At 38.9% G+C, this 21213-nt stretch overlaps 2 protein-coding genes across 6 annotated transcripts in view; both read right to left on the minus strand.

Moving 5' to 3' along the window:
• The window catches only part of LOC148885159 (SEC14-like protein 1), a 29717-nt gene extending 22273 nt beyond the window's left edge, over positions 1 to 7444 (minus strand). For all 4 annotated transcript variants that reach the window (XM_089017990.1, XM_089017992.1, XM_089017993.1 and 1 more), the window contains exons 1-11: positions 7167 to 7444; positions 6917 to 7000; positions 6751 to 6835; positions 5347 to 5496; positions 4662 to 4793; positions 4440 to 4568; positions 4185 to 4359; positions 2890 to 2999; positions 2075 to 2264; positions 1033 to 1121; positions 860 to 930 (exon numbers count right to left, since the gene is read on the minus strand). In XM_089017990.1, coding sequence (XP_088874116.1) covers positions 860 to 930; positions 1033 to 1121; positions 2075 to 2264; positions 2890 to 2999; positions 4185 to 4359; positions 4440 to 4568; positions 4662 to 4793; positions 5347 to 5496; positions 6751 to 6835; positions 6917 to 6921 — 1136 coding nt within the window. In that variant the 5' untranslated portion in view covers positions 6922 to 7000; positions 7167 to 7444. The remainder of the gene's footprint in view (positions 1 to 859; positions 931 to 1032; positions 1122 to 2074; positions 2265 to 2889; positions 3000 to 4184; positions 4360 to 4439; positions 4569 to 4661; positions 4794 to 5346; positions 5497 to 6750; positions 6836 to 6916; positions 7001 to 7166) is intronic.
• A 3655-nt stretch (positions 7445 to 11099) lies between these two features.
• mgat5b (alpha-1,6-mannosylglycoprotein 6-beta-N-acetylglucosaminyltransferase B) overlaps positions 11100 to 21213 on the minus strand; it is a 32319-nt gene continuing 22205 nt past the window's right edge. The window contains exons 9-18 of one of the 2 annotated variants that reach the window (XM_089018414.1): positions 20472 to 20603; positions 19457 to 19590; positions 18561 to 18691; positions 18451 to 18456; positions 17534 to 17689; positions 17285 to 17431; positions 16560 to 16676; positions 15813 to 15887; positions 12461 to 12732; positions 11100 to 11607 (exon numbers count right to left, since the gene is read on the minus strand). In XM_089018414.1, the coding sequence (XP_088874540.1) occupies positions 11409 to 11607; positions 12461 to 12732; positions 15813 to 15887; positions 16560 to 16676; positions 17285 to 17431; positions 17534 to 17689; positions 18451 to 18456; positions 18561 to 18691; positions 19457 to 19590; positions 20472 to 20603 (1369 nt within the window). In that variant the 3' untranslated portion in view covers positions 11100 to 11408. The remainder of the gene's footprint in view (positions 11608 to 12460; positions 12733 to 15812; positions 15888 to 16559; positions 16677 to 17284; positions 17432 to 17533; positions 17690 to 18450; positions 18457 to 18560; positions 18692 to 19456; positions 19591 to 20471; positions 20604 to 21213) is intronic. The other variant, XM_089018415.1, reaches the window with a different exon arrangement.

Raw genomic sequence — 21213 nt, forward strand, 5'->3', positions numbered from 1 at the left:
ACTTAAGAAACCTTAGATCTCTTCTTTCATCAGGAAACAAAAAGTGTTATTTCCTAAATAATACGGGTCTGGAGTTATCTGATCTTGAAATGGGGGCGGCTGTCCAAAATACAATACATACATATTGGTTTATATAAGCGCTTTAACAACAGTTGATGATTATAACAATAACAACAATAATAATAATAATAATAATACATGTCATTTATAAGCGCCTTTCAAAACCCTCAAGGTCACTTTACAGTCACAGGATAAGTTTTTCTGTGGGTGAGCAGCGGCAGCCACACGCGCCAGCGTTCACTCAACCCGGAAGGAATTCAAATAGAAAGAAATGTAGCTAATAATAATAATAATAATAATAATAATAATAATAATAATAATAATAATAATAATACATTGTTTTTATAAGCGCCTTTCAAATCTCTTAAGGACATAGCTAATAGACAGCTAGCTCGCTATGTAGTTAGCTAACGAGTTAGCCAGCCAGCTAGATAGCTTTAACAACAGCTGAAACTCTCCCAGGTGGAAGGGAAAAACATTGCCAGAGGTCTGACCAGCGCTTTATGGGCAATCTGCAACAAAAACCAAAACCCAAACACTTGAGCCGGGGGAATTAAAATGGAAGCTTCTTTGGACTTGTTCAAAATTTGTATTCCTGCGTTTTATGGGTCAGGAGTTATCCGAGCTTGAAATGAAGGCAGATGTACAAAATACAATAGAATATTGATTCATGGCCAGCGCTTTATCGGCACTCAAGAAAAAAACAAATGAGGAAATTGCCTTTGACGTCATATAATAAATTTGTGAATGGCGGTGAATGAGTTAATCAGTCCTTTGGATAAGAAAGAAATTCTCTGACCAAATCGGACGACCAAAGAGCGCCGTGTTTTCCTCGCAGCGCCTCAGACCTTCTTCGTTGACGGCAACGACCTGGATCATGGAGGGAAAGCGTGCCGGTTAGCACGGTTATCGATATGATCCGCGTGGCAAAATAGGCCATTTGTATGCAAACGAGGGTCGAAAGCCTTTCACCTGTCGAAGCAGAACGTCTTCCGTCAAGGCGCGCATCAAACCCTTTGTGTCCATGTGGCCCAACCGCAACACATACAGAGGCCGACCATCTACACGCACAAAAGACAAGGAAGGATCATGTGGACAAAAAAACACACACATAGTAAACAAATTACACACACATACTACAATAGAAATTTCATTGGTGCCAATGTGAAATACATTTCATTTCTAAGCACCTTTCAAAAGTCTCAAGGTCACTTTACAGTCACAGGATCAGTTTTTCTTTGGGTGAGTAGCGGCAGGCACTTGCGCCAGCGTCCATTCAACCCGGAAGTAACTCAAATAGAAAGCTAACTAGCTAGCTCATAGATAGCTGATACCTAGCTAAATAGCCATATAGGTAATAGATAGACAGCTAATAGATAGCTGATAGCTGACCCTAAATTTGTGGTGGGCCGCGCATGTCACTTCGAGGCCTTCAGTCGTGCTATGTCTGAATCAATCAACTGGTGTGGTATTACTACACGTCCACTATTGGCCAGGAAATTACATGTTACTTGAAGAAACTTTGGAAATAATGTCATTAAACTGTTCACATTTTTACTATGAATGTGTGGATTCATGATAATCTCATAAAATGGCAATATTATTTGCTATTTTTGCTAGCTTCGTAGCTGTCCAACCTTTCTTAACGATATCCTTCTATTCTTGAAAAGTCTGTCTTGACAGAACTGATTTGATTTTACCAACCCTAAATATGCCCTTTTTCCCGAAAATGGATGAAAAATGGATGGAATTGTTGCCTTGGATTGGATTTTCCTTTGTTAGTCTAGTAGTGGAGAAATTTGGCAGTTATTATTATTTAGTCCACAAAAAAAGGCATTTCAATCTTACATTTTGGCTCAATCTTGTTGACCATTTTTATTTTTCTATGCGAAGATTGCAGGTGTGGACTACCTGTATTTCATCCAAAAGAACACAAAACCCTGGCACTGGAGTGGACGCATTTTTACACATTGTCTGGCAGTGAATGAGTTAAAAAAAAAAAAAAAAAACATGCCTCTGTCATTGTGATGCCATCCTCCGCAATAATAGTCCTGTAGAAGTTGAGGACGCAGCCACGAGTCCAACAGGAAATCCACTTGGTGTTGCTTCCTCCAGGTAAGCGATTGGCAAAGAAGCTCTCGAGCCTTGTCCAAGTTAAAGTCGGTGGCGATCAGAAAGCGGAGTATGTGCTGATCCTTTGGACACTGTAAAGCCACCCCACCAAAAAATATATATATTGCATGAGTTAACAATTTCACCAGTTCAAAATAAAAACAAACAACATTAAAGGACAACCGACACCATTTTTTTGTTTCCTAACTGACATCAGAAAAACATTTTATAGCATCTAAAATACCCAAAACACGCAGGCTGATATTTTAGTCAAATGTAAAACATCAATAAAAATGACTTAAAGTGTCCCAAAACTGCCACAAAATGCGCTCTGAAACTGGTGAGATTCAGAAAGTCCCGCCCCCTTGTTCGTGACGTCACGCCAGGATACTCCTTCACAAACTGACTTGCTCCAGAATCAAAACAATGGCTTCAGAGAGTTCAGATTGGGAGAAGATGCTTTCTTGTTACTCATCCAGTTATGAATATGATTCAAATAGTTCCGAAGAGGAAAGCATAAACGTTTGCAATGGATTAAAGAAGTCCTTCCGTCTGGACAATGGTCAATCTAGCTATATGCGGTGGAATCTTTGTAAAATGCGCTCAGTAGAAGTCATTTGAAGTGATTTTGTAAATTATGGACACAACTTTGTCGGTTGTCCTTTAATTGTTACATGAAAACGTGGAACTAATGTGTTGAGACAAAATAGATGCGACCTTGCCCTTGTTGGTTTCCTGGAGCCACTGGCGCAGTCGGACGAGGCAGCTTTCCTGCAGAGGCGTTAAATCACCAAGGTAACGTCGGATGTAATCAGCATCCAGCTTGTCTGCGGGCAAAAAAACACGGCGTCAACTTCGTACGCGCATTCAACCAAAGACTTGGGGCGCTTTCAAAACGGAGTGGAAAATATAAGCGACACCACACGGAGCCGTGTAAGTTCACCAGGTGGAATTCTCTGATGAGGATGCTCCCTTTCATGCCACCACAAAATAAAAGTTGGAAATTGAGGCTACAGTTTAAGTAGCTCTTTTTCACTTTAAAATAAATTTTGTGTTTGTGTGTGTGTGTATGTATGTGTGTATATATATATATATATATATATATATATATATATATATATATATATATATATATATATATATATATATATATATATATATATATATAATGTTTTATGTACAAAAATATATACATAGAAAAATGCACATTAAAATAAAAAAATTATGAATTAAAAAAAAGAACTCATGAAATGTCAGATATTTTCACATCAATTCATTATTATACAGTAAAAAATATGTATACATTTTTTACTGTATTTATGTACTTCATATAAAATAGACATGATCTATCCATCTATCCATGTCTGTATATCTATCTCTATTTCTGTATCTCTATATCTGTATCTCTATATCTATATCTATTTGTATCTCTCTCTATATATCTATATCTACATCTTAATTAAAATACAAAAAATATGAATAAAAAAAAAGAACTCATGAAATGTCAGATATTTTCACATCAATTCATTATTATACAGTAAAAATATCTATACATTTTTACTGTATTTATGTACTTCATATAAAATAGACATGATCTATCCATCTATCCATGTCTGTATATCTATCTCTATCTATTTCTGTATCTCTATATCTGTACCTCTATATCTATTTGTATCTCTATCTCTATATCTATATCTTCATCTACATCTATCTGTATATCTATATCTATATTTATCTGTACATCCATATATATCTATATATCTATATCTATATCTATATCGGTATTATATTTTTTTAATGTGCATTTTCACCCTCCAGGCCTAATGAATTGAGAAAAAATGACCTAAATTTCATGAATGTATTTAGTACTTTATTCCCAAATTGTAACACTTGAACAAAATTGGAACTCAAAAGCCACTTTGCCCCCCCCCCCCCCCCCCCAATCCAACCCACTTGAGTGTGAATCTTGCAGTTAAAACAAGAAAACAACCACAGCATGTCATCCCACTGACCATTAGGAGAAGCACTTGCTATCTCTGGGGTTTGGTCCTTGTCATCAACAGCCGGCGCATCTTGGACACTGTTTCCAGGGACGGATTGCGTCGGGGAGGGTCCAGCCCACCGAGGTATGTATGTGATGCCTTCTTTTTCCAGCTCCGCCAGGTGATACTGGATAATTTCTTTACCCTAAAAAGCAGAAGGACAGATGGGGAAAAATGTCTCAAAAAGACCACTTTCATCAATGTTCACAAAAGAAAATAGCAAACCTTTTCGATGCTATGAGCGTACTGCTTCATTGCGATCTTCTCCGCCAGGCTTTCAAAGCCGAAAAAGGATTTGACGTCGAGGCTAGCCGTTTGTTCGAAACAAGTCCACTCTTCATTTTCAGGATGGACCTGCGATGGCAGAATGCAGAAAATATGAAGCTGGACAGTTTGCCACTTGACAACATTGTTGACAAATCTGGACAAATTGATATCAATACTCACCGAATATTTGCACCATTCACAAGAAACAACTCGGTTGGAAAAGGTTTCGTTCTGCACTTCAATGACGAGAGTCCGTTCCCTGCGGTTCAGTGTGTTCTTTTGGATGAAATACAAGTAGTCCACGCCTGCAATCTTTGCATAGACAAATAAAAATGGTCAACAAATTTTAGCCAAAATGTAAGATTGAAATGCCTTTTTTTTGTGGACTAAAAAATGGATTTAGATCAATAACTTACAAAACAATTCTATCCATTTTTTTATTGGGAAAAAAGAGCAAATTTAGGGTTGGTAAAAAAAAATCAGTTCTGTCAAGACGGACTTTTCAAGAATAGAAGGACATCGTTAAGAAAGGTTGGACAGCTCCGAAGCTAGCAAAAATAGCAAATAATAATGTGATTTTATGAAGTTGTCATGAATCCATACGTTCATAGTAAAAATTCAAACAGTTTAATGACAGTATTTCGAAAGTTTCTTCAAGTCACATGTAATTTCCTGGCCAATCGCACCCTCTAGTGGACGTGTAGTAATATCACACCACACTCCGAGGTAATTGATTCAGACGTAGCACTACTGAAGGCCTCGGGGTGACATGCACAGCCCGCCACGGTTAGCACAGTACTCGTATTTTATGTTTTTTTTTTATCTCACAAAAGTAGCCCGAAGTCATACATGACAGCAAAGTTACCCGCTTGAGAAGTCGAGGCGCGTCGATGTCGATCGTGCAGCGCCTCTCGATCACCAGCGTGGAGCCATCTTGGCTTTGGCTCTCGCTGATGATCTCACTGTCTACAAACACCGGGATCAAGGAGCATTTTGGGAATCTTTTGTTGTACGCCTGATAAAGAGAAATTTAACTGCTGTGATGACAAAAAATAAATACATAAAAATGAATGAAAAAAAATGTTCATGTTCGGACTTTGTAGCAGGTTCCATCGGCTTATGGTCATGACAATAGTATTCATAAGACATCCAGACAAGTCATACAAAAGAAGGTATTAGTGTCACTAAGATGGCTGATATCTGTTTACGAATGCTTTAGCTAACACACGCACACAAAAGGGAGACGACAGAGCTTGAAACAAAAAAACAAAAGTGAAAAAAAAGTGAAATGGTGAGAAAATGGATCGAAAACACACTGAAATTTGGACTTGTTTCAACTTTCTTGAGAGAGTGTACCGGTAGACTGCAAGGTTAAAATATCCCATCAATCAGGCTCCACAAATAACCCGCACAAGCCATCTGTACAATTCGAAGAGAGCATACAAGCAACGGAACCAGTTATCAATGAAGTTTGTAGTGTGTCTGCCTGCATCTGTTGCTGTTGCAATATCACAACTTCTAAGATGTACAACCCAGAGCTCCTTCAGACACTTTATGATACAGTAGTTTATTTCTTTAATTACAATACCATAGCACATTTATTAAACATAAAATAAGGTATATTGTGGGTAGTTTTAAGGCTTATTTAGTTGAAAATTATCGATGAAAAGGTTTCTTCAGCCGTCATCTGTACTTCTTTGAGGGTGTCGGACGTTTCGCTTCTTAAGTCGCTGACGAAGCATCTTGGATAAGAAGCGAAACATCCGACACCTTCAAAAAAGTACAGATGACGGCTGAAGAAACCTTTTCATCGATGGACCACTCCCGTACGACTGAGAGCTTACACAGACGAGTAGAAAATTATGTTTTATGGGGAACTGGGAACGGATTATTCTCATTTTAATGGTTTCCTATGGGAAATTAATGTTTGGAATACACACTTTTCGCCATACACAGATTTTCTGGGAAGCAATTAAGTCTGTAAGCCAAGGTATCACTGTATTTTATTCCCCTTTTCATTTAGGAGATTTATTTGAAGAGAAAGTCGACTTGGAGTGTATATTGAAAAAATCCCATCTGGTGTCTGCAGTACAAAGTGTGCCGGTTGTTGCGTAAGCAACAGATTAATGTATAACATTGTTCGACCACAGGCGAAAATAACGTACCGCTAAACCTTCTTGGACTTGTATAAATATTTACTAAGCACTTTTTAATGGTAAAGATGATTCTTTCTTGCAGTGTGAACAATCCGGAAAAATAGACTACTCACTGCTATGATCAATTCAAACGGATGTTTGTAGACCCGCACGGGAGACTGGTATTCCCGCACCATGGCTGCAGCCTCGTCCAAACGCCTGAATGGAAACGACAACAGCCATCAAATTCACACGAGACGCAATTGCTGAGTAGACATGTACTTAGAGATAACAACTTAACTCATTCACTGCCAGACGATGTCCAAAAATGTGTCCAGTCCAGTGCCAGGGTTTTTGGCATTGTCCCCCAAATTCCAGGACCCGCTGCAGTTACATACACCGTAAAATATGGTTACTACATTAATAATAATAATAATAATACATGTCATTTATGAGCGCCTTTCGAAAATTAAAAATTCCATTATTTCTCATAGAGCAATAATGTATACATCGGGAATGGCAATGAATGAGTTAAAAAGTAAAAACTTACAGCAGTGGAATGTTGACCTGTGAGTTGAAGATATTTCAAGTTACTGATCCATTTGAACACCGTCCACAATCAGGATGCAGAGTTAATGCTTTTTTTTGTTGTTGTTGGCTCTCCTTGCAGGAAGTTGTAAAATGACAACACCGCGTGACCAGCTGGTGAACGGGAACTCCGTCTCTTTGGGACCAATGGGAAGCCACGTGCGTGTGTGTGTGTGTGTGTTCAGGTTTCGTAGCTGTGGTGGAGAAGGAAAGATAGGTGGTCAGCAAATGTAACGCGATATCGATGGCGAGACCATCGGCAGTTGCAGCGGGGCCACGTTGCGTCAGGAGCAAGCGGGGGGGGGGGGGGGTTGTTAGGGGTCTCGTGTGCTTGGAAAATAGTCACTTAGCAAGTAAACAAAAGCACGTTTTTGATCATTTGCCCTTTGTGTGGCTGTATATGTTTAACATGTGCATTGTAACTGGCGCCAATATTGTCATTGGTTGCCATGACAACAAAAATATTAATTTGGGCTTGTTTTGTAAAAAAGTGTTTTACGTTTCTATATGAACCTTCATAATAATAATAATAATAATAATAATACATTTAATTTACAAGTGCCTTTCTGGACAGCCAAGGACACTTTTCAATAAAAACAATACATAAAACAATAAAATCATGAATAAAACAATAAATAATTCATATATCTTTTTCTTAAAATCACTTTATGTTACTTCCGGGTTGAGTGAAGTATAAGGCGCACCTTCAATGAATGAATAAAACTTTTCCAAATATAATATATAAATATAAATATAAATAAATAAAAATATAAATTATAAATATAATAAAATGTGGCCGCCGCTGTTCACCCACAGAAAAACTGATCCTGTGACTCTAAAGTGACCTTGAGAGTTTTGGAAGGTGCTTGTAAATGATATGTATTATTATTATTATTACTATTATTATTATTATTATTATTATTATTATTAGATAGCTAATTTCTATGTGAGTTACTTCCGGGTTGCTCAACCTGCAGAAAATAATATCCTGTTACTGTAAAGTGTCCTTGAAAGTTTTGAAAGGCGCTTATAAATGAAATGCATTATTACTATTGTAAAAAATGAAATAAATTAGCATATAAGGCACACTCAAAAGCCTTCATTTTGTTCAGAATATAACCCTGCGCCTTATATGCAGGTGCGCTTTATATGGCAGTGAATGAGATCAATTGTGCGCGTAATATCATTTGGTCAAAGATGATTGTTTTGAACTGTTCAACTGTTTTTGCACAGTTTGCTGTTTTTAAACAAGGAGCTGAATGGCCAAATTCACAAGGACGTCGACTTTTATGCCTTTCCGTTTTTTTTTTTGTTGGGATATCTGCTGACTGGTGACATTTAGTGACACTTTCAGATCAGTGCACTGCCCTGTGGGAATACTCTTTTGAAGCCTTGCAAGCAAGCTACCGTTGAGCAATAGTTAAATGTTGTTTTGTTAGCACAAATTCAAAAGTGTGGATAGCCTGATGAAGAGGACTCTCTAAATACTTTGCTGCTGTGAAATGTAAATTTCTCCACTGCGAGACGAATAAAGGCAAATCCAATCCAATGCCAGGTGCAATTTAGCCACAAAAAATGTTGCAGGCAATTAGTGGGTAAAGCACTTCAGTTACTTACATCAAGGTCTCCTGTTAAGCATTTGTTTGGCATGAAACTTTCAAATATCGTTAACTATTTCTGAATACAGATCGCATGTAAATTAATACATGCAGAAAAAGATGAATTCTGTAAAATGAAACTAAACATGCATCAAATATACGAGTACAGTTAAACTCAATTCCGCGTGTACTAATGGGCACATACAAATAAACACAACTCGGTTGTCTATATCTTTAAATTCTAAATAAATTGAATTAAAAATAGCATAATTTAGATTACACAATTCACCGTGCGTCTTTAATAGTTAGATAGATAAACTCACACACAGCCGCAATTTGCGAGACTTAACTTAGCCTGTTGATGAGCGAAAAATTCAATTTGACAGCGACGACGCACTTCCTGTAAGTGACCGGAAATGGAAGACCACGTGACCACACGAGGTTTATCCCAGTGACGTTTAAGGGCGACTTGTCCAACATCAGCAATCTTGATTTGTTTTACATATTATGTTATAATTTTAATTGGTCGTGCTTGCGTTCGCCGTCAAAATAAAGAACGTCGTCATCAAGCATAAATATTGTGTGACACAGTGTTTCGTGAGTATTTTGACTGACTTAAAGCAATTAACCGTACGTCTGGTGACGTCATTGCATTAACCCCTATTTTAAAAAGAAATACAAGAACCGATTATTATATTATATACAAATTTATATTATGTATCAATGTTATATTATTTAACAATTATGGTCATGTAAATTGTTAACTTACCTTTTAGACTCCATAGTTTTAATTTAGCAAATATAATTACCACCCGGAAGTACTCTGGATGTCCTTTCCTGAAAGGGATCACATTTAAAATTCCACACACGGACATGAAACAATCAAATCAATGAATTTGTCAGAAATTAGTTTCAATCGCAGTAATCAAACCAATAAAATAGCGCAATATACACATCAACTGATTTGACGGCAAGGTTCATTTTTTTACAGGAAAACATCAAATAAAACCATCGCTGATGAAATAATACACGAATGAACTTTGCTGGATTTGGGGTGAACTCGTTCGTTTCTGTTATCCACCTGGTGAGAGAAAGCAACATTTTTTTTGTTTTACATTTATAAAAATAACGTGAATATGAGTTTAAATTGAACATGAGCCTTGAGCCCCAAAGAAACGTTTGTAAATACATCGTCTGTCCACACGAGGGCAGCAGTCAATTATGATAATGAGCTGGACTTAAATTTACATGCCGGGATAATAGTACAGTAATACATAATAATAATACGATACGATAGAACAAGTATTAAACATCAAATTCTGATGGTTAAATTTCACGATCGATATAGCTGGATGGCATAAATGCACCCAAGGAGCATCTCTCGCTTCTCAGTAAAAGGGAGAAGATAGTATGTGTCAAATTAACATTTAACAGCAAAGCATGTGACCTACTTTTCCTTCCAGAGCAGCAGCACCTCGAAATAAATAGCACACAGATTTGTTTTTTTTTACCTGAGAGCTTGGAGAGGATTAAACAAACAATGAGTTTGTCAACATGAAAATAAGAATCATTGTAAGAATCATAAGAAAAGAAATCCAAGATGGCGCCCGAGTAGGCAGCCGTCATGAGTCCATAATCCGTTCCAGAAAGCTGTTCGAAAAACCGATTTGTTCAAAAACCAAAACCGCATTTCCCATTATAATCAATGTCTGCTTTTTTTAAAATCGTGATTGAATAATGCAAACACATTAAACGTAGACTTTAACATTTAACATTAGACTTTAAATCAAACGCTACACCAGGATAATGTCCGATTTTTGACCGATCGACTTGCCGCTGTTCACCCGCAGAAAAAACTGATCCTGTGACTGTAAAGTGACCTTGAGAGTTTTGAAAGGCGCTTACAAATGAAATGTATTATTGTCCGGTTTTTGGCCATAATCCGTTCCAGAAACCTATTCTAAAACCGATTTGTTCGAAAACCAAAACCATCAATAGATAGCAAATAGCTAACTAGCTATGTAGCCAGCTAATCTAATTGAATTTTTTGACTTGACTTTATACTTTACTAGTGAGAAATTTACGTGGATGGATATCTCACTCATGACTTATGGATATCTCACGTGGATAGATCAATAATAATAATACAGTAAAGTCTCGTTATATCGATATTCAAGGGAGTCCGAAAAAATCACTATCGATATATACCCTGTTTGCATAATTTTCTCCGCGCGTGCATAGAAATAGGGACTATCGATATATCCGATATCGATATAACGAGACTTTACTGTATAATAATAATAATAATAATAATAATAATAATAGAGGGAAAAAAAGCCGGCTGCCATTTTAGGAGCTCCAAGAACCAAAGCCGTGTGTTTCCCGAAAAATAGTTTGTATGCCAAGATTATATTCTCGCGAATTTAACGTTCGTAAAGCGGAAAGTTCGTTAGCTAAAGCGTTCGTAAGCCGAGGTATCACTGTACTTGTACAATCATGCAAGTCCCTGAGTTGTCATTTTTATTTATTTTTTAAACCAACCTGTCAAAAATATTTCTCCGCAAGCTACCAAGTCCAAGTGGATCTCCTGGTTCGGGAGATTCAGGTCACAAGCAGTCCCGGCACAGCGCCACCTGTCCATCTCGATAGTCTCTACAGGGACAAAGGCGCTGGTATTTGATGCCGCCACCGGCGCAGCTGAACAGCAGCGGGTCCTGCTGCAGGCCACATTCTGCGTGTTCTGCTGAGAAGGCGGGAAAGAGGTGATTCATCTCGGACTCCAACGCCACGCATTGGAAATCCAGCCTTGGAGACAAAGATAAGACAATTGGTAAGTCTTTGTAAGCTCTCAGTCTTACAGGAATGGTCCATCGATGAAAAGGTTTCTTCAGCCGTCATCTGTACTGTTTTGAAGGTGTCTGACGTTTCGCTTCTTATCCAAGAAGCTTCGTCAGCAAACTCAAGTTTTACTGGTAGTGCCACGATATTTTAATCGATACAATTGGTAAGGATACTTTTTTTTTCTCCCCAAAAAAAAAGCAAGAATACTGTTATGATTTTGTTAAAACTCCCCTCAACTGCCACAAACTCCAGTGCCAGGGTTTTTGTCATTGTCACTAGTAACCCACAGAATAAAAAAAATAATAGTAAATAAAAAAATAGCTACCCACCTAGATAGCCATATAGCTAGCTAGCTAGCTAGCTAGCTAGATAATTAGTAGACAGCTAATAGATGGCTGATAGCTTGCTACATAGCTATATAGCTAATAGTTAGCCAACAGATAGCTCGCTAAATAGCTAGCCACCTAGATTGATTGGATTTGCCTTTATTAGTCTCGCAGTGGAGAAAGAGGAGAGGATCAAAGCGTCCTTTTCAGCAGTGGATCAGGGTCGTCATGGTGGAATGTGCACGTCTGCTACAAGCTAAATGTTGCAAGCAAACACGAAGCTGTAGCATCCATTGACCAAAAGAGATTGTCTAACATCTCCTGTCCCACGTAAATCCGCTTCCAATTCCAAGCCGCGACAGCAAGAAAAACCAAAATCCGAACAAATTCGGGAATGGCACACCGCGTCATATTTTCAATTCCCGAATACATTTGAGAATGGCAGTGAATGAGTTAAACACCCTAACAGTAACTAGAAAATAAAATCTTACGCATGGAAGGCTTCCTTGATGTTGACAAAACGATACAAGGCAGGTTCGCAGATTAAGCCGGCATCCTGGCAGGCTTTCACACACGACTCGCCCTGCAGCGAAGCCAAAAGCTGCAGGGCCCCGAGCGGGGGCCACGATGTGTGGGAGGTGACGTTGGAGGCCCAAGTCAGGACACTCGAGTTGGGCAGAAGCATGAAAGGAGCGAGTGGGCTGCCTTGCCATATCCTCCAAGCGTTCGCTGGAGGGAACCGAACCTCGGGAGAACAAAAATCCTACGGAGGCAAAATGAAATTAGTCTGATTGTAATAATAATAATAATAATACATTTCATTTCTAAGCGCCTTTCAAAACTGTCAAGGTCACTTTACAGTCACAGGATAAGTTTTACTGTGGGTGAGCAGCGGCCGCCAGCGTTCACTCAACCCGGAAGTAAATAGAAAGCTATTAGCTTAGCTAATACACTGAATGTCACTAAAATACACAGATAGAAAGCTAGCTAGCCAGCTAGTAGACAGCTAATATATAGCCAACAGATAGCTCGCTAGATAGCTAGCCACTTAGATAGCCATATAGCTAGCTAACTCGATAGTTAGTTAGCTAATACACTGAATATCACTAAAATATACAGACAGAAAGCTAGCTAACCAGCTAGTAGACAGCTAATATATAGCCAACAGATAGCTCGCTAGATAGCTAGCCACTTAGATAGCCATATAGCTAGCTAACTCGATAGTTAGTTAGCTAATACACTGAATATCACTAAAATATACAGACAGAAAGCTAGCTAGCCAGCTAGTAGACAGCTAATATATAGCCAATAGATAGCTCGCTAGATCGCTAGCCACCTAGATAGCCATATAGATAGCTAGCTAGATAGTTAGCTAGCTAATACACTGAATATCACTAAAATATACAGATAGAAAGCTAGCTAGCCAGCTAGTAGACAGCTAATATATAGCCAACAGATAGCTCGCTGATAGCTAGCCACCTAGATAGCCATATAGCTAGCTAGCAAGATAGTTAGCTCATACACTGAATGTCACTAAAATACATAGATAAATAGCTAGCTAGCCAGCTAGTAGAGAGCTAATATATAGCCAACAGAGAGCTCGCTAGATAGCTAGCCATCTAGATAGCATATAGCTAGCGAGCTAGATAGTTAGCTAATACACTGAATGTCACGAAAATACACAGATAGAAAGCTAGCTAGCCAGCTCGTAGATAGCTAATATATATCCAACAGATAGCTCGCTAGATAGCTAGCCACCGAGATTGATTGGATTTGCCTTTATTAGTCTCGCAGTGGAGAAATTTACATTTCACAGCAGCAAAGTTAGGAAAGGAATGAAAGTAAAAAAACAAAATACAGAGATAATAATAATAGATAGCCACATAGCTAGCTAGCTAGATAGTTAGTTAGCTAATACACTGACAACAGACAGCTAGCTAGATAGCTATACGGTATAACTAAAAGATAGCTAGCTAGATAGATAGCTAGATTACAGAATATTGAGTTTTAGGACTACATAAATATTTAATACAGCGTTAGAAACCTTAGAAAAAAAGTCTGGAGTAATATGAGGTGCAAGTGGGGGTGGCTGTACAAAATAGTATACATACATATTGGCTAGCTAGATCGCTAATAGATAGCTATCTAGATAGCCGGCCAGGGAGCTAGATAGCAAATAACTAGCTAGCGAGAAGCGCAGCTAGATAGCTGGATAGCTAGGTAAATCTTCTTTTTTCCTTTTTGACTGAAAAACACGACCATGTATAGAAAGGCCTTTTTGGGATACGCCATTTTCTGGATCAGAGCGCTAACGCATAAATCATAAAACCAACATGACAAGATAAAAAGCGGCGGATAGATTTGAAGTCAAGAAGTGCTTGTCAAACGTCCGAGTCGTAGGAATAAGAACGTCGTTATTTCACTCGACAACAAATGAGAATTGAAAGGTGTTTTTTTATTTATTTTTTGACGCTCCTGCGAGAACCCCGGATTACATTCCCTCCCTCCATTTTGAGCGATTCATAAGACTCAGGTAATAACATTTTTCTGACATGTCCCTGTGGCCTCCAGAGCCGTTTATTAAAGTGTCTCTGGCGCCCACAGGCAATAACGAGTCTTCCAATCTTCCCGCGGTCTCCTGCTTCGACTGTCCTTCAAAGAAAAAGAGGTAGACATTTTGTTTTTATTAGCCAAAACGACTAACCTTTAATTCATTCGCTGCCATTCATGAATTTATTCGGGAATTGATAGTATGACGTAGAGCGCCATTCCTGAATTTGTTTGGGTTTTCATGCTTGGGTGTTGATAAAGCGCTGGCCATGGCCTCTGGCAGTGTTTATTTTTTGTTTTCCACAAGAGGGCAGTATTTCTCTTTTTTCTATATTAGCGCTTTGTTCAAGCTTCAGCTGTTGTTAAAGCGCGATATAAACCAATATTTAGGCTAGCTGGCTATCTATATCGCTATCTAGCTAGCTATCAGCTATCTATTAGCTGGGTATCTATTAGCTATATAGCTATATAAATAGCGATCATCACTGTATTAGCTGGCTATCTCAATGGCTATCTATTAGCTATATAGCTATCTAGCAAGCTATCAGCTATCTATGAGCTGGCTATCTATTATCTACAATAATAATAATAATAATAATAATACAATAATAATAATAATACATTTCATTTTAAGCGCCTTTCAAAGCCATATAGGTATGTAGCTAGCTATCAGCTATCTATAAGATGGGTATCTATTAGCTATATAGCTATCTAGCTAGCTATCAGCTATCTATTAGCTATATAGCTACCTAGCTAGCTATCAGCTATCTATTACCTGGCTATCTCGCTGGCTATTAGCTATACAGATATCTCACTAGCTATCAGCTATCTATTAGTTGGCTATCTAGCTGGCTATCTATTAGCTATATAGAAATGTAACTAGTTGTGTCTTTGTGTTGTCATGTTATTTGCTATTTATTTATTTTTTTATTTGACTTTAAGATGGCATCGCGAGAGTGGCTGCCTTTCCAGCAGCTCCGGTATTTTGTTTTCTACTTCTTTCTTTCCTTTCCTCTAGCTTTCATAACTTTGCTGCTGTGAAATGTAAATGTATCCACTGTGAGACGAATAAAGCTACATCCAATCCAATCAATCAGCTATGTATTAGCTAGCTAGGTAGCTTTCTATCTATTCAAGTGACAATGACAAAAACCCTGACACTCCAGTGGACATATTTTTGCACATCGTCTGGCAGTGAATGAGTTTAGGTATTTTCATCAAATTGATGAATTGGTCTTCGCATGTATATTCCGTTTTGTTATGCTTGGTACGAGTGGGCACGTTGCGACCTACCTGGTTCTGAATGTAAGCATGCACTCTTTCCAGCATTCCCTCACAGGTGTACTCGTACGGCAAAAAAGGCTCCACCTGCAAAAACAACAGAGTGCTGTTTGTCTACAGAACCAAGCCAAGGTAATTACTGCCACTGAACGCCGCAGTTCATCAATATTGACATGTTCATTAGCGTAATTGTGAAAGGCGTAGATCGCTCCGTGCGCTCCGAATTGAAATCAATGAGCAAATCACAGGGGAACAGCTTTAAAAATTGATCTCGGTATTTTCCTGGCGACTTGATCAATATGTCAAAAAAGAGATTGAGGTGATGTGGTCCCGAGTACTTGATGAGTGTCGCTGTCAGAACCTGTCAATCATCATCTGTTTTTTGATGACAAGCAAATTGAAAGTCTTGGCTTGGACCTTTTTTGTTTTCATTGTTATTTTATTTTTGTTTTCATGCTAACGCTATCTTATACATAACAAGGAAGAGTTCCATAACTATATTTAATAAACCATAATGAACATAATAAACCAATGTCCATATTATAGAGCAGACCCAAAAGCACTCCGTTTTCTCAACAGACAAAATAAAAGGGTTGTGAAAGAGCTATATACGCACAAACCTGTTGTATTGTATTGTATTCCCTGTAGTACATCTCCATCTAGTAGATGCATAATATCATCATAATCATAATTCATATACTGTATATACGCATACAGACAGACAGACAGACATCCATACATACGTATGTACAAACATACCTTAATTTTCATGATGTCACGAATGGCCGCATCAAATTCTTGGGAGTTATTGAAATCAACGGTCATGACGTGCGGCTTGCCGATATATTGCTCCGCATAGGGATGCTGGGAGGACACCTGAAAGAGGTATATCAAAATATTATACCTTTGCCATCTATTAGCTATCCAGCTAGGTAGCTGCATAGCTAATAGATAGCTAGCTTTTTGTGGCTTTATGTTAACATCTGATTTCCTATGGGATGTACGCTTACGTACAGAGCTAAACCAAAAAATATGTTAAAAAAAAAACGAAAAGTGTTGTAGCCCCAAAAGCTATAGTACAGAAATTGAATGACTCATTTACAAGGTGAGCCTTGTACAGGTAACATCCGAGTTACGACCGGCTCCACTTACGACCACCCATACTTACGACCACGACTTTCAGACCCTATTTTTTTATTTTTTTATTCTGCACCTGGTATCGCAACACGCTAGCAGGCCGTTCCAACCATTTGGTCGGAACGGAACTCGGTCGTAAGTCGGATGTTACCTGTATTACTCGAAACCATTTGAAAGTGATTCTTTCAGTTTAATACTTCAACTTCCTAACCATTGTGGTCATTGTTTTTATATTTTGGTGGTCTCTATTCAACATTTTGAATGGATTGCGACTTACGACCATTTTGACTTACGACCGTATACACCGGAAAATACGGTACGTATATTGAAAAAAAAAGTGTACGCACCTCCCTGGATGTGGGTTTCCCTCTGAAGAACTGATGATTGAGAGAACTGTGAGCAGGGCTAAATTTAGGCTGCAAAAAGATGCAACCATTGGCGATGGCTTCCAAAGGAGCCGGGCCTTCATACGGGAAGCCAAATCCAATGAAAAGCTTTCAAAGGTGGAAATGAAAGGTCAGGGGTCGAGGTAAAAAAAAAAAAAAAAAAAAAAACAGCAGGAATGGATTGTTGTCATTTTCATTTCAAAGTTTCACCTTAGCCTTCCGAAGGAGTTGCTGGAGTTTGTGCTGAGGGAGAAGGCCATGGTTCTTCACAAAGGTGGGCACCTCGGGGGGACGTTGCGTTTCGTAGTACACCGTCCCGTGGATCTCCATGTGGCGATGCAAGATGGACAAGAAGGTCTCCTTACCCTTTGGATGGATTTGGCATTCTATTAAAACGTCACTTCGCGACTGTAAGCGATCGCTTTTCTAATGCTTCATTTTTTGCTTTATTCGCTGCCATTGACGGCTGCAGAGGTCAAAGGTCAACTCAGTGAATTCGTTAATGTAATCGTTATAGCTATTTATTTATTGTATTTATTTGAGTTCATTTATTTATTTATTACTTTATCTCTTTGTTTTTTTGATATTTTTTATTTTATTTTTTTTACTTTGTTACTTCCGGGTTGAGTGAACGCTGGCGCGTGTGGCTGCCGCTGCTCACCGGCAGAAAAAAAATATCCTGTGACTGTGAAGTGTCCTTGAGAGTTTTGAAAGGCGCTTATAAATGAAATGTATTATTATTATTATTTATGTTTTCATGCTAGCTAGCTAGCTAGCTAGCTATTGACTATTGATCGATTGATTGATCTATAGATCGATTGATCGATTGATAGATACTGTCGCTAGCTAGATAGCGAGATAGCAAGATAGCTAGATAGATACTGTAGCTAGCTAGCTAGTTAGATAGATACTGCCGCTGGCTAGATAGCTAGATACTGCAGCCACCGTGGCGCTCCGTGTAGTTTGGTTCGTTTGCCGAAAACTAGTTCGTATGCCAAGATTTTATTCTTGCGAATTTAGTGTTCGGAAGCCAAAAGTTCGGAAGCTTAAGCATTTGTAAACTGAGGTATCACTGTAGTTCCAAATAGAAGGGAATTTGTTTCAGAGAGATGACATCATGTACTTACGTGAAGCTAGGACAGCCAGCGGTCACGATGCAAGCAGGAAGGGAAAAAAAAAAGATTCAGACATAGCACTACTGAAGGCCCATCACTGGTCTCCGTGTACTACGACTTACCCTCCACATGCTGACCTCTTTGCCGTAGACGACGGCCATGTTGTTCACTTTGTTTTTTTGGATGTTCAGTCTCGCCGTCTCATTCAACTCCTCCGCCACAAAGCCCATAAACGAATTGTCTGGGGTGTGAGCTGCCAGAGGACAGACACAATGACATGTTTTTAGGTGACAGCGCAAAAAGGATACAAAATGAAACATTTTGTAGCGCGATGCCAAATTTGTTTTGTTTTCTTTTTTTTTCATGCCGAGTGCTAGCCAGACCTCTGGCTGTTTTTTTTCCACAAGGGGGCAGCATTTCCCTTTTTTCCCATGTCACAGCCAATTGCGGTAACACGCATAAAGAAGGTGTAAGTTGACACAAATTCCCAGCGGACAAATCAGCACATTTCCAATGGAGCTTGTGCGCCATCTTGTGCATTTTCTCGGCGCTACATTGGAGTCCAGATGACTCGAATTGATACGGAAGGACTTCCTTCTTTAATCGATTGCAAACATTTATGCTTTCCTCTTCAGAACTATTTGAATCATTTTCATAACTGGATGAGTAACAAGAAAACATCTTTTTCCGAATCGGAACTCTCTGAAGCAATTGTTTGGATTCTGGAGCAAGGCAGTTTGTGAAGGAGTATCCTGGCGTGACGTCACGAACAAGGGGGCGGGACTTTCTGAATCTCCCCAGTTCGGAGCTCATTTTGTGGCAGTTTTGGGACACTTTAAGTCATTTTATTGGTGTTTTGCATATGACTAAAAATATCAGCCTGTTTGTTTTGGCTATTTTAGATGCTATAAAACGTTTTTCTGATGTCAGTTAGGAAACAAAAAAATGGTGTCGGTTGTCCTTTAAGTCATTGTGGATGAGTGTTCGTTCTGGTTATAAAAACAAAATGTTCACATACGGAACATGGTCATGTACTGTTGGCTGTTCAGGTTCCAGTAGCCCCAGTTGCTTCTGTAGCCATGCAAAGTGGCGTATTCCTCGTGGTTGTACGCCGGCTCTGTGCCAAAAGTGTCAATCACACGGATGTGGCACCTAAAGGGGGGTTGGGGGGGTGCAGAGGAGCTATAATAAGGAACAATCACATGCTTGCTTTCAGATGCCTTCACCTTGATGAATTGCATGACTAAAAATACAGACAGTCGCACATATCTTTTTTTTCCTGACGGCTCAAAACAGGAAACTTATATACAGTGATACCTCGGTTTATGAACCCCTTGACTTACGAACTTTTCGGTTTACGTACGTTAGATTTATGAATATTTTACCTTGACTTACGAACTTTTCGGTTTACGTACGTTAGATTTATGAATATTTTACCTTGGCATACGAACTTTTTTAGTACACGGAGCTGCCTCAATGAGTAATGTGTCGTTGGCAAACGAGCCCATTATTCTAACAACACAATGGCAACCGACTGTCTTTGTCTTCTATTCCCCACCCCCACAGTATTCGGTTAAAGCCACGTGATTGGTCAAGAACGCAGCAGTGAGGGGGTGGTTTAAACATTAAAGAGACATGGAGACGACAGTGAGGGTTGATAGTTCAAAGGTCTTTTGAACTACAAGGCTTTCTCTGCTGGCCTAAAAATATTTGAATCACAGACTAATGTTAATTATAGTTTGTCCATTTATTCTTCTTAATTAATTCCAAATTCCAATTCCAAAGATAACAAATAATATTGCAATTTTATGAAGTTATCATGAATTCACACGTTCATAGTAAAAACTCAAACAGTTTAATGACAGTATTTCCGAAGTTTCTTCAAGTCACAAGTTATTTCCTTGCTATCGGCACCCTCTAGTGGATGTGTAGTAAATCACACCGCACTCGCAGCTGTGGAGCGATTCGGACATAGCACTACTGAAGGCCTAGCAATGAAAGTCATTCAAGAGTTGAATTTGTAAAGGACAAACTTGTGCTTCTTGAGTGACAGCCCCAGGTGCTGCTTCATCTGCTGCAAGCCGTGGTAGTCTGTGTAGATGAGGTCAAAGGGCAGAGCGCCAGTCAGAGGGCAGCTTCCTTTCCCTGGAGGGACCCCCAAAAACCTGCAAACATGATGCAGCCACACGCGCCGGGTTGCGTTCATTCAACCCGGAAGTCCATAGACAGAAAGCTAGCTAGCCAGCTAGTAGATAGCTAATAGACAGCCAACAACCCGAAATAACTCAAATAGATAGAAAAGCTAGCTAGCTAGCTAGCTAATAGCTAGTAAACAGATAGCCAGATAGCAAGCTAGATAGCAAGCCACCTAGATAGCTATATAGCTAATATGAATGTCACTAATTAAATAAACACACAGAAATGAGTAGCATATTTCAATCTTTACATATATTTAATAATAAAGTTATGAAGTACTCCATAAATACAGTTCAGTTGAGTTGAGAGTGAAGCGCGTTTAGCAATTAGCGACATTAGCATGTGACAGTAAAAGCTTTTTCTTTTGTTTTACGCACGATAAGGCACTTTGGAGTACAGTATAAGGTGCACCATCAATGAATGGCCTATTTTTAAACGGTTTGTCGGTGAAGGCCATGGATGTGAAGGCCCGTGTTGCATCATGGGAAGCAAAAGCTAAAGTGTTACGTGACGTTGCTCCGAAGAGATCCGCCAATGCCGCGAGAGGCGTAATTGGATATATGTAAATTTGTTCGGAAG

This window comes from Hippocampus bargibanti, linkage group LG17 (genome assembly GCF_051943395.1).
Source record: "Hippocampus bargibanti isolate YZ-2025 linkage group LG17, ASM5194339v1, whole genome shotgun sequence".
NCBI lineage: Eukaryota > Metazoa > Chordata > Actinopteri > Syngnathiformes > Syngnathidae > Hippocampus > Hippocampus bargibanti.